The sequence below is a fragment of the Sander lucioperca genome, chromosome 9 (genome assembly GCF_008315115.2).
Source record: "Sander lucioperca isolate FBNREF2018 chromosome 9, SLUC_FBN_1.2, whole genome shotgun sequence".
NCBI classification, from domain to species: domain Eukaryota; kingdom Metazoa; phylum Chordata; class Actinopteri; order Perciformes; family Percidae; genus Sander; species Sander lucioperca.
Window position 1 is genome coordinate 37785169 of NC_050181.1, and position 13466 is coordinate 37798634.

Consider the following 13466-nt stretch of genomic DNA (forward strand, 5'->3'; position numbering starts at 1 on the left):
ATTAGTGTGTCTCTTGCTCACGCCCCCTCTAACTGACCTATCCAAACATAACCCCTCCCGTGGATGTATAGGCCCCTCCTCGTTCAGACTTCATTTCCCAGAATGCCACTAAGCTCGTCCTTGTCAAACCTCAACTGTGGTCAGTCAGGTCGCTGACGGGAGTAGTAACCGTAACGGCAGAAATAACAGCATGGACGATACCAGTCACTTATAAAGTCACTGCAGAGCTAATGGATATGAGAAATGTGTTGAAGACAGTGCCTTCATTACCAGGAGACTTTTTATAAAGACACAAGCGCACTATTAATATTTCCGCAACGCTGTCGACGAGAGTAACAACGTTAATGTAGCAGTAAGCTAACAGCTGGCTAACATTACTTAACCTGCTATTTGGCTAACTTGGAAAAATATTTCTGAAAAAGCTGCTAGCGACTCGAAACACCGCATTAAGTGAGGGATATCAAAGCATCAGAAATCTACCTGCTGGTGTCAAATTTGTAAGGTAAGAAATGTGTTTATAACTACTGACAGCTAACTGGCTGCTGGATAAGGTGGCTGTGTTAGTGGACAAGTTTCGACAGGACTGGTGAGTGCACCAGCCGGGGAAACATGAAAAGCATGGTAATTATTTAATGAATGAATATCTAATTCTAGACCAATACTTGATTTGTAACCACACCCTTTTTGTATGTATGCAGTGTTGGTGTTAGCACACATAATTTTAAACAATAATATTACATTTCAAGGTGCTACATGGGATGACAAATGCTGTTTCAAAACTATTGCCTAACGTAACAAAGAGGTAAAAATGCCAGGAGGTAGACAAAATAACACCTCATAATATTATGCAGTCCCGTACAGAAACACCACAAACCCAGGATTCTTTCAAAAATGCCAAATGTGAGGATTAGCTACCTTTCTCTGTGCTATATCATATATACCTGTATGTTATGTTGTGTGTATTAACTGCTGTCTTTTATTATCTGCTGGCTGTAAAATGAATTGCCCCCCACAGGGATCATAAAGTTAACTTATCATTGTAAAGAGAACATATTTGGGTTTTGAGCGGTCACTTAACAAACCATATGAAGATGTCACCCTTAGCTCAGGTAAAACTGTAGGCTAAACACTATTTTCTGACATGTTGTAAACCTAACACTGATATATTGATATTTTACTGATGCCCACTCAACTGAAAGGACAGGTTGTTCACAGACGTTTCTAGCAACAACTTGATCTCACACTGAGTTTAAGACTATTAATCCACAGGGACAGCTCCACTTCTCCATTGCTTTGTATATAGCATGGGTGTTGTGTATTGGATCATAGATGACAAGTAGGGCTGGGCAATATATCGATATTATATCAACATCGACATAATATGAGACTAGATATCGTCTTAAATTTTGGATTTTGTGGTATAAAGTGTTGTCTTTTCCAGCTTTTAAAGGCTGCATTACGGTAAAGTGATGTCATTTTCTGAACTTACAAGGCTTACTAGCTGTTTTATTATTTGCCTTTACCCACTTAGTCATTATATCCACATTATTGGTGATTATTTATCAAAACTCTCATTGTATTAATATTTTGTGAAAGCACCAATAGTCAGCCCTACAATATCGCCATCGATGTATTTGTTAAAAAAAAAGGTGATATTTGATTTTCTCCATATCGCTAATGACAAGTGGGAGAAAGTCCTGCAGCCAAGCCTGCGGCACACAAATCAGGCATAGCTAACAGTCAGGAACAAGGACCTGTAAAATGATATGCATGGGGCTGGGGGCTGCTGGGAGGGGTGAGGGACAGGCCCTGAGTAAGGACAGTGGGTGAGGTGAAAGGGGATGTATTACTGTATGCCTGTACTTATTTGAGGATCTGGCTTGGAGCACTGCTGTTCTCCTCACTGCTGCTAAACTCCCTAAAACCTGATGTTTCAAGTGGAATTCCCCCCAACCCAATAATTAACAATTATTCAGTATAATAATATAGTAATAATAGTTCTGGTCCTTGTTTTGAAGCTGGATAAACCTTATATTTAGCGAAGTATTCAAATTAAAGGTGCCATCTTTTTGTGGCTGCACTGTAACATTCAAAGGAATAATCTAGTACTGTAAAAAGAAAATTAGAATAGGAAAATCATTTATTTATATGTTAGATATAACAAAATATTGTCTCTAGAGCAGAAACTGCAATGCTGACAACAGCAAATTTAAACCCTAAATAACATTTAAAAAATATTCCTGGCACTAAAAAGTAAAGGATGTAGAAAGTAGAAATCAATCTCCATTTTTGCTGTTGTGTAGAATATATGTGTATGTTACAAAGTGATTTATTAAAGAAGTAAACTATAGGTTCATCCAGTCATTCCCAAAGTGGGGTCTGGGTACCCTGAGGGGTCCTTTAGGGGGTTCCAGGGGGTCCCCAGCAATTCATTTTCACTATAATTCCACCCATTAGTAACACAATGACAGAATGTATGACTATTTTGGTCATGGGTTTCATACACTTTCTGTGATAAAACATCTAAAAGCAAAAATCCAATCATATAGGCAGCTCTGGGACAAAATTGTATCAAATGTTGGTCCTTGGTCTAATTTGTGTAAGTTTAGGGGTCCTTGATGTGAAAAGGTTTGGGAACCACTGGCTTAATCCATCAATATATCAGTCAAATAGTGATTGCAGCCTTACAAAAATACACTTCAAACACATTCTGCACTTCAGGTTTACATATTTAACAACTTTTGAATTGTGACTGTGATTTAAAGTGAAGTTTGTTTGAGCAATGCTTGGCTGTGAGCCTGTGGGGGTTGAGGGTCGCATGGACTGGTGAGTTGTCCAGTCAAATGATTAGCTCATTGAAAAACATGCAGCTGTCTTTGAGATTGCCCCAGATAATGTTCTTCCTTTGAAGTTCATCTCATGCAAGTCTTTATTGACTACATAGGCAGCACTGTCCTGGTTGTACAAATATGTGCTAAGACTGCAATCTGGTACGTTAACAAGGAAGTGGCTTCAATCGTATTCTTGTTTGTTGGTTTTTCAGGTTTTGCTCAGACAGACACCTTTCACCTACAGCACAAGTCCTAAACTCTGTTCTTCAAGAGCTATTTTGGATGTAACTTTTTGTAGTTCTACTTTGCTTAGTGTCTTTATATAGCCGTAAGGTGTGGCCGTTGGTTAAAGTTAACTGGATTATTCTCCAGGGAAGTATTTACTGGAGGGGGGGGTGTTTTTTACAGTTTCTTGTTTAAAGATAACCCTTATCTGTCAGTTTTTCACATGCTGACATGACACTTGTTTTACTCAGCAGGGGGAGTGCAAATAAAGTACTAAACTAGACTACATTTCTGTGCCTACAGGTTTGCACAGGGCCAGACTTGGATACTTTGCTACTCATTGCCATGATGAAGCCAATGTAGCTATATACCCCTGCACTGGCAGGCATTTGTACTGTATACAGTGTTGGCGTGACTTGCTTGTCACTTGTTTAGGGTTCAAAATTAGCAGCATTTACCAGCCAAATGCTGGTGAAATGCTGGTAGATTTGCTTCACTCACCAGCCAAAAAACAATGGTAATCTATTGAGTGGCTGGTAAAATTTGAACATTCACTAGCTATTTGGCTGGTGGACAAAAAAAGTTAATTTTGGACCCTGCACTTGATCCCCACACAGAAGCTTAGCCACAGAGATATCTTGTCAATTGTTTTATATTTAGGCTAACCTAAAACCTCTGTTTCTCTCTCTGACCTATCCTTCTCCCCTGTTGCTCTCAGTGCCTGGTGTTGCCCCGCCCAGCAGTGGTTGAATTCATGAGCATGCTCAGTGGCAGCAGTGCGTAGGCCTCGGGGATGGGGAGTGGAGTCCAGGAACAACGGGCATCACTCGCGCAGGGAGAAGTGCTGCCGCTGGCTTCCTCCAGTCAGTCAGAAGTAAGCAATGAGGTGACATTTTATAGACATGATCCTTCCTTCAACGCTTAAAGGAAAACAACCACCCAAAATCTTTTTTTTTGTTGCAGTTAAGTTTTAATTTGTGAATTTAATTCATTTGTCTAATTTAGAGAAAAATAATAGAAACCTTTGAGAAATGACTTATGTAGAATAAAGAAAATATGGGTCATTATCTGGTAATCTAAAATGGCAGAATTATAGTGGCATCGGAATGCTATTTCTCTCTGCTAGTTGCTCTGCTGTATTTGTGTGAAAGAGATGAACTGAGCTGAGATTAGTACCTTCATGGCCTCTATCTTCGGTTCATTTAAGGACATCTGCTCCCATTCCTAGTGTTTTGTGAACTGGTTAGTCAGATCATCTACTATCCTTCCATAACTCATTTAATCATCAACAGCATCTCAAACACTACTTTTTCCACATAAGGAGGCAGTTTTTACAGGATTCTCTCTGTTGGTGTGTGTAACCCTAAATGTGATTTTGTGTGATCTGTGCAGGGCCTGAAGCACACCCGGCCTGTCCTCAACTCGCTCTTCTCTGGGGCTTTAGCAGGGGCTTTGGCAAAGACAGCTGTCGCCCCATTGGACAGGACTAAAATCATCTTCCAAGGCAAGTTGTATTCTCTGCTGAGATACAAGTGGGAACTTTTTTTAAATTAGAAATGACCCACATGGAGGCCATGGAGTTATATCTAGAACTAAAGTTATGTTTTAACTGAGTTGCTCTTGCATTCATATCAGTTTGAATATTAGAAACTGTGTGATGACTTACAGACTAGAGACATGTTATTTATATTGCACATATGTTTTGTTTTTTAGTGTCTTCAGCAAGATTCTCTGCCAAGGTATGTTTGAGCACATATTTAATGTCAGTTTCTTGGTAAAACAATTGTCTGATGCTCATTCATACCAAGAGATTACTTCACACCCATTGCATTTAACATAAACCACACATTTAAAGTTTAATTGGAGTTAAAATGAACTTGTGTGTAGCGTTCATTTAGTTTTCAGTCTGACCTCCAAATAATATATCACAGGAACAAGTTTAAAGACAAAAATCTAAACAGAAATAGATGATCATGAATCAATCATGAGCATGTACGTGTTTATGTATGCACACTACATTACAGGAGGCCTACAGGTTGATCTACCGCACCTACCTGAAGGATGGCTTCTTCAGTCTTTGGAGGGGGAACTCTGCCACCATGGTGCGAGTCATCCCATACGCTGCCATCCAGTTCTGTGCACACGAGCAGTACAAGAGGCTGTTGGGAGGCTACTATGGCTTTCAGGGGAAGTAAGTGTCCTTTTAGGCTGGTAGACTACTACTACTCAGGTCTGTTGCCTCACCTATTGACTTTCATCTTGTCAGTTGTGTTTGGTTTGAGATTGAATTTATTTATATGTCTTGTGGAGTAAGTCAAAATCTGAAAGGCTGATGTACTTCAGGCTTGCCATGGTAGTCAGTGTTTCCGGTGTTACGCGGTGGTCGGGCATACACCGGTTACATTACTTGCAAAAAACGCCCCCACCATCGTTCTGTTTTTATAGAAATAAAACCCATTTAGTTCATTTTCATGTATCAGTGCCCACTAAAATACTACGCTTGTTATCAAAGTCAGGCAACAGATGCTATAATTATAAACTCAAAGTGTCTGCTCTGTACACAAGCAGCACAGAGTGGCAGGCGTTACATAGTAGGGAGTGATTACAGAGAGAGTTTATAAGACAATGGCAAAGGATTTGGTGTTGAAGCAAAAATTTGTCACTATTTAATAGGGAACCTAATAGGGTTGGGCATTGTTTGGATTTTACCAATTCTGATTCCAATTGCGATTCTTCCTTTCGATTCCGGTTCTTATCGATTGTCGATTCCGATTCTTCGAGGGGTGGAGTTGAAACGGGTCACATGCTTATTTCACAAATAGTGAAAAAGTTTTATTTTGATTCAATGGTGGGTTGCAGTTTTACCGGGCTTTTTCAACCTAAAATAAAGCCACACTAGAGCACCGCTTACTGTGCTCCATGGCTGCAACACAACAAGCGCCTGGCCGCTACGGAAACCAAAACTTGTGCGTGTTAAATTTGGAACCCATGATCATATTTGAAACCAAATCCTCCAAACGATTCCAATAAAGAAACGATTCCACTGGAATCGTAATTTTTGAAACCATTCCAAGTAGGAATCGGTTCTCGATGCCCAATCCTAGAACCTAATAACCTTAATGAGGCAATCTGTAAGGACTGTAAAATCTGGCGGCCGCCACGCAGCCGGAACGCGGCACAGCTGTGCTCGACTCCATAGTGAAAGCTCGACCGGAGAGGCCAGAGATCAAAGTAAGTGCTCAGATATTGAGCGTCATTGACGAATATATTTTCTTGTAAAATGTCCGGTGTAATCGGTTTATTAACCAGTGGCAAAATACCTTTACTGTGGCATTTCTAATGTACACACAATTGTTTTTCTCTGTGTTCCAGAGCCCTGCCTCCATTTCCGAGGTTACTGGCTGGGTCTATGGCTGGTACCACGGCAGCCATGCTGACCTATCCTCTGGACATGGTGCGAGCTAGGATGGCTGTAACGCCAAAGGAAATGTAAGGTCATCTTCAACTGCCAATACGGGCTTTACAATGATGCCAGATTATGAGCAGGAGCATTTTGCTGCACAACTTCTCATCCAGTTTCATGCTCACATGTTTTTTGTTTGTTTTGGGTGCCTCCACTGTTTAGGTACAGCAACATTCTGCACGTGTTTGTGCGGATATCCCGAGAAGAGGGCTTGAAGACATTGTATCGAGGCTTTAATCCCACCATGCTGGGTGTCATTCCCTATGCTGGTATCAGCTTCTTTACCTATGAGACACTGAAGAAATTACATGCAGGTAATGCACTACCACTGCCAAGTCAAGATTTAATTGTGTATTGATCCACAACCCCTTTCTTTCACACCTAATGATTAATGTTGAATATATAAAATGGCACTTCTCTACATCCTCCTCTCCCATGTAGAGCGCAGTGAGCGCCCTCATCCCTACTTATATGAACGTCTGGCGTTTGGAGCCTGTGCGGGACTTCTTGGCCAGTCGGCGTCTTACCCTCTGGACGTGGTACGGCGACGCATGCAGACTGCAGGAGTCACAGGTCATACCTACAGCACCATCTTTGGCACCATGAAGGAGATTGTGTCTGAGGAAGGGGTCATCCGTGGACTCTACAAAGGTCTGAGTATGAACTGGGTCAAAGGGCCCATTGCGGTGGGGATCAGCTTCACCACCTTCGACCTTACTCAGATACTCCTGAGGAAGCTGCATCAGATGGGCCATACGACTCGATAATAGCGATACAGAGATAGGAAATTGGGACGACAAGTTCCCCATACACCCTCTGAGGAGAAAGGAAGTGAGAGAGTGACAAGTGTGTATCGCTGGATAGAAGCAAACACACACTGGCTCAGGAGGAGTGATATTAATGTGTTCTCTCGCTTTTTCCTGTGTGCAGTGGGGGGTGTACAGTCCCTGTAGGAGTGAGGTATGTTGGATGTTACACACATCATGTACAGCTAAGTGCAATATGCTCAGTGATGTTCTGTGTGTTTGTGTACACATAAATTACAACGCTCCTGCCCTTGTGGACCAGGCCTATGAGTGACTGAGAGTTTAGAGAGACACACACACACACACACACACACACACACACACACACACACACACACACACACACACACACACACACACACACACACACACACACACACACACACACACACACACACTGAGGTCTCCCATCTGCCTTGTGTGTCTGCTTAAACCTGACACCTTCCAATGCAATGCACGTTGCCACTCATTTATTATTAACTTTTTCCAGATGCATTTGATTTAATAACAGTAAGATATGCCCCCTTGAGATTAGTTGTGTGTGTTTGTTTTAAGGTTCTTTTCAGCATTGTTACTGCCATCATATGGTCAGTTTTTGTTTTTAATATATTGAAATCACTATAAGTCCAGTATCTTTTAAGTGGAGCTCCTAAAGATTGACCTCACAGATTTGTTTTTGTAGTTCAGCTACAGTGCTGACAGCAGACACATGAGCTTGATTTTATGCCAGTGCCAGCACATATGAAGTACAAAGAGTGCCCATAGGATTTTGTTTGTGATAATAATAATAATAATATAATAATAATAGGCTTTTTAAAATATTGTCAATTGTGATATACGGTTTTGTTGTTTGAATTATTATTACAGATAATTAGACAGGTTTTTTTTTTTTTTTGCTACGCCGTTTTCACATATGAACTAACTAAGTAAACACTGCTTGATGTCCGATCCAACTGACTTTGCGTTGTCACTCACAGCTCCGCCGGCTGATGTTTAGATCATTTCAGATTTGCACTGCATGTGTGAAAGTGACTCTAGTGAAGACATCATTGGAGTTCTCTGTTACAGGCATGATCTAGTACATTTAGGTGTTCTCAGTTTTGTACTTTTACCTCAGCACAATTAAATGGTCATGAAATCCTCACATATCAATGTGTTATGAGGGGTAGTGTCAAAAATGGGACTAGGTGCTCAAGTTTTCATTTGAGCGTATGTGAGACAGTTTGAACAGTATTGATGCAGGCTGACAGTCGTGGAAGACTGTCAATAGTTTCTATACTTAGGCCACACATACCGAGGCAGGATGGTTGAGCCGGGGGAGCAGCTGGGTGCAAAGCCAGATGGAGCAGAACGCGGGAAAGTTAGATTTTTACCAGAATAAAGCAGAAAGATTTCTCTGTGAAACACATTAAAGGATACCTACTAAAACTCAAGTTCATTAAAAAAACAAAAAACTAAGACACTCAAAAACAATATTGTATTAAAAAAAAACTCTACTAGGGCTTTACTAAATATTTTTCATTATTGATGAAGCTGACAAAATGCCCGTCATAGAGTAATGTCTTGATATTACTTAGCGTATGTGTTCTGACCAGCAGACAAACAACCCAATTATTCACTGCTGTAGATAAGCACCTTTTTGCATTTGTGAATTCTCCAATCAGCAAATGTTTTGTGTTTTCATTATTAAAAGTTTAACCGATTATCAAATTGGAATTGATAAAAAACTTTTGTCCATTAGCTCACCAATTTTACAAGTGATTTATTTCTCTTCTAGGACTTTGTATCATTTTTTATTTGTTGATGCTAATACAGTTAGTTTTGGCACCAACACCACAATAATACTTTTATATAATAATAATATATATATATATATATATATATATATATATATATATATATATATATATATATATATATATATATATATATATATATATAAGGAATTCAGCAAACCTTTTTTCATTTAACAAGAGGCCAACCTTCTCAAATGTGAAAATGTCTACAAGCATAATAAAAAAAACTTTGCCTGAATAAAATAGTCTAAAACTTGTAAATGTATGGTTGAAATTTGAATTTGTATCTGATCAGAAAATAAGTAAAGAACATTTTGATCAGACCCATAACAGTATTGAGACTCGTGTCTGTCCCATTGGTCAGTCAATCAGGAGAATTGTAGCAGCTCTCTGGTGGCAGACACCTAAACACAGTCAGTATTTATTCTAATCAGCAAACAGTGTTGATTCAGTCGTCTTTTAATATCAGTGTGTTATCTTTACAGCTTGCCTTCGCTAGTAGGTGTAAAATATGTGTAGCTGAGTTTTAATCGATGACAGCTTGAAAGCTGCACATGTTCTGAGCTGAAACGTACAACAATGCTGCATAGTAGAAAGTATACAGTAACAGATCGCTGACTAATACCCCTTTCACACTGAGTGCTCTACCAGGGTTAACCTGTGTTGACAAACTCGGCTCTGGGGGGGGTGGGACAAACTGTCATATGGCACAGTTGTCGCAGGTCCCTGCACATTTTGTGCATACATATATTTTGTCTCACTGTGCTTTAGAACGTAAACTTAGGATAATAAGTTTTATCTCTCTCTCTCTCTCTCTCTCTCTCTCTCTCTCTCTCTCTGACCGCTGGCTCGCACAAATCTCTCTCTTTCTCTCTGTCTTTTTAAAAAATGAGTCGGTAAGCCCACAGCAAAGCCTAGCTTTACTTTTAACGTTATCAAACAAAGAAAAATGTCCAAAATGGTAAAGAAACTAGAGTAGCCTACTTCCTTGTTTTCTTGTTTGAATGAAATGCAGAAGGAGGGGAACTAAACTAAGAGCCTCTGTGTCCACAAAATCGTCTGATGAATGTTTGATGGTTATTTATTAGTGCTTTAGAATGTAGTCGCTGTGAAACAATCATACAATACGTTTTTTATTTCTCTCGTTCTGGCTCTCTCTCTCTCTGCTCCTCTGAGCTTACAGCGCAAAAATAATAATAATAATATTAATAAATCTATTCATTTCCAGCACATGAGGTAATTGATATGCATTGGGTTGTGACCCAGGTTGTTCCTGAATTGTCATGACCAGGGATCAACCCATGGTAGATGACCCTGGTCACTGGTGTGAAAGAGGTATAAAGGGTAGCTACTTAAGTGCCTAGCAAAGAAATAGTAAAGTTTTTATATATCACTGAGCTACTTCTACTAACCTTTTTGAAAGTTGCTTCCATTTTCTAGCCTTTGCTTCAGTCTTGAAGTTATACAAAGGACAAATATTTGAGGGGCAGCAGATTGTTTGAAGTCTGGGGATTGTTCAACCTCTGTGATTGAATGTATCACTTCAGGTCCAGTTTTTGTATGTGAATTTTGTCAAACTTATAAACTGCCTTGCAGTGTTTTGCTGTCTAGGGTGACATGCATGATCCTTGGCTCCCTAGCAGACTCAACCAGTCCATTCCAACCAGTGTAGGATAAACTCAAAAGTACATTTAATGGTTAGGCCTATTTGTAACCTGATTTCAATTAGAAGAACAATATGATGCTATCATCTCCCTATTGATCTACCCATTGATCATAGGAGGTAGGTAAATACATGTTCAAATACACTATGATAGGGAGAGTAGACAACAAGCTTGGAAAACCCCCTAGACAATCATGTCAAGTACTTTTTTTTGACAACCCGACAAGTGGCTTATGAGGAATACTGAAACACTACGACAGCAAAAATGGCAAAAGATGTGATTTTTATTTGCTCACATAAAAGCAAATTTAATTGTTTTAACCCTATTTGTGGGTAATCCTACATAGACATGCAGACATACGATGCTACTGTGTTTGCATGTCCCAACAGAAAACCTGGTGTTGTTTTTGTTTGAGTGCAGCAGTGGCTGCTTTGTTAATCCTAGTGATTTGTGCCAACTGAATGTAAGCGTACCTATTAACACCACTGTGTGTCCAGTCTCTAGTAATGGTGGTGTATCTGTAGGAACGTTATGAAATATGAAACTCTCAAATAAAACTGGATGTTAACAACAGATTGCGGCTTTTGTTTTTTTTTATCCCGTCCCTGAGTGATGTTTATTTGTACTTGTCTTAACTTTTAGCATTGAATTAACACTGTAAAATCTAAAGTTTAGATACAATATGTCCAGTGTGGTCTTCAGGGACACTTAACATTAACTCAACACCCAGAGTCACACACCCTTTGTGTCATTATGTTTATCTAAAAATAAATAAATGCATAGTTTCTTATATTATAAATGAAGCCTTAAATGTCAATTAAGAAAAGATAAAATACAAAATGTAAAATAAATTAATTACTTTACCTAAACAAAGTGTCTAACGTAGTTGTTTTAATAATACCTGAAGCATATTAATTATATGTACGCATTTCCTATTAATAATAAGCTTTAGTGGCCTGTTTGGTCCAAAGTGACACAGACTATAGTAGCCTCTATCAATACATATGAAAAGTAATAAATACATGTGGAAATAGGTATAAATAGTAAATGTGGAAATAAATACATATGGATATATAAATAAGTAAATAAAAGGGAAATCAATAAAGATACTCATAAATAATTTTTTTAATTAATTATATATATATATATATATATATATATATCTATAAGGGCTGTCAATCGATTAAAAAAAGTAATCTAATTAATTACATACTCTGTGATTAATTAATCGAAATTAATCGCATACATAATTAACGGTGCCTGAACTGATACTTTTTAAGAAAGTAAAAAAAGAAAAGGAAAAAAAAGGGTACTAAACAACAGTCGGTGACATTAAAGAACGGCTTGTTTATTACTAAGGCCATATGGTCAAAATTAAATGATTTAATAATAATGTATAACAATAACCATAACTTATTTCACTAGTAAATTGCTGTTGAACGACAAAAACAACCACCAGATGGGAAAAGGACATTTACAATAACTTCAAATGCACCACGAGGCTGTAGTTTACCAGTTTCATTGAACGCACCATCTGTGTTGTTTGTCCGACAGCTGCAGATTGTTACATACCGGTGTTGAATCCTCTACAGTAAAACACAGTCAAACTTTACTCCATGTCACTCCCTGTATGTTTCTTCTGATAATGTTAAGAAAGCCAATTCAATTGTTTTCCAATTCCTGTGGAAAAACTAAACCCATTATATTAAGAAATCACAGCTGGTTAAAGACTATGATATGGGTGGTATCAAAGCATTGGACTTTGAATCAATGTTTGGGACCTTTAAGATCAACTGGTTGAAAACATATCTATCACAACCAGATTCTATGTGGTTTCACATACCTAGACATTTATTTAAAAAAATAGGAGGGCTTGATTTTCTTCTGCAATGTGATTTTGAGGTGACCAAAATTCCTGTTAAGTTGTCAAACTTCCACAAACAAGTTCTCCAATATTGGAAAATGATATTTACCCATAACTTTTCTCCACATGGATCCACCTTATGGAACAATAGGGTCATTATAATCAATAGGAAATCATTGTTCAGGTATGATTGGTATGAAAAGGGCATTGTTTTTGTGAATGATATTATAGATGACAATGGTCACCTTTTGGAATATAAAGCCTTTTCAGAAAAATATAATTTAAACTGTACTTATAGAGAATACAATACGATCTGTAAAGCAATACCTGTACCATTATTACAGTTAATTCATAACACATTGTTATATGCAAGAACAAGACCCTTACCAACTTTACCAAATCTTGTTATCAATGATTGTACTTTAATTGACAATAAATGTAATAATAAATATATTAGTGATGCTTTGAAATCTAAATTATGTCTTGGTTATGAAAGAGGATTGTGTGTACAGGTTCCGAACATGGATGCATTGTCCATAGGAAAAACACATTTTAAATTCATTAAATGGCCCATTTCCCCAAAAGTCAAAGAGACTCACTTTAAAATAATCTATAAAATATATCCAGTCACTGACTTTCTTAGAAGAAGATTCAAATTTGATGTAGACCCTTGTGTTTTTTGTGAGATAGCTGATGAGACACTGGAACACATGTTCTTTTTTTGCCCCGTGTCTAACAGCTTCTGGTCTGAGATACAAAATTGGCTGTCACTTAAGATGGATAATATCCCTACTCTCACCTTGCCACACATCCTCTT

The 13466-nt window shown here is 38.4% G+C and overlaps 1 protein-coding gene across 4 annotated transcripts; it reads left to right on the top strand.

Annotated features, from left to right (window-relative positions):
- The first annotated feature begins 111 nt into the window (after nucleotides 1–111).
- Nucleotides 112–9066, top strand: slc25a42 (solute carrier family 25 member 42). 4 transcript variants are annotated; one of them, XM_031281079.2, is made up of 8 exons: nucleotides 112–502; nucleotides 3797–3942; nucleotides 4449–4560; nucleotides 4770–4795; nucleotides 5081–5247; nucleotides 6429–6545; nucleotides 6682–6833; nucleotides 6961–9066. In XM_031281079.2, exons 2-8 carry the CDS (start codon nucleotides 3850–3852, stop codon nucleotides 7284–7286), a joined length of 993 nt encoding a protein of 330 aa, XP_031136939.1. In that variant the 5' UTR covers nucleotides 112–502; nucleotides 3797–3849; the 3' UTR covers nucleotides 7287–9066. The 4 variants fall into 4 exon arrangements, with proteins under 4 accessions (XP_031136939.1, XP_031136938.1, XP_035860919.1 ...); XM_031281078.2 differs by having other exon boundaries at nucleotides 3800–3942; XM_036005026.1 differs by having other exon boundaries at nucleotides 3800–3930; nucleotides 4458–4560.
- Nucleotides 9067–13466: the final 4400 nt, after the last annotated feature.

Bases quoted from the DNA above. Each gene is read 5' to 3' on its own strand.
- slc25a42 (XM_031281079.2), top strand. From the start codon at position 3,850: ATGGGGAGTGGAGTCCAGGAACAACGGGCATCACTCGCGCAGGGAGAA. The intron at 4,561-4,769 runs GCAAGTTGTATT...TTTGTTTTTTAG, and splicing joins GACTAAAATCATCTTCCAAG to TGTCTTCAGCAAGATTCTCT. The intron at 4,796-5,080 runs GTATGTTTGAGC...ACTACATTACAG, and splicing joins CAGCAAGATTCTCTGCCAAG to GAGGCCTACAGGTTGATCTA.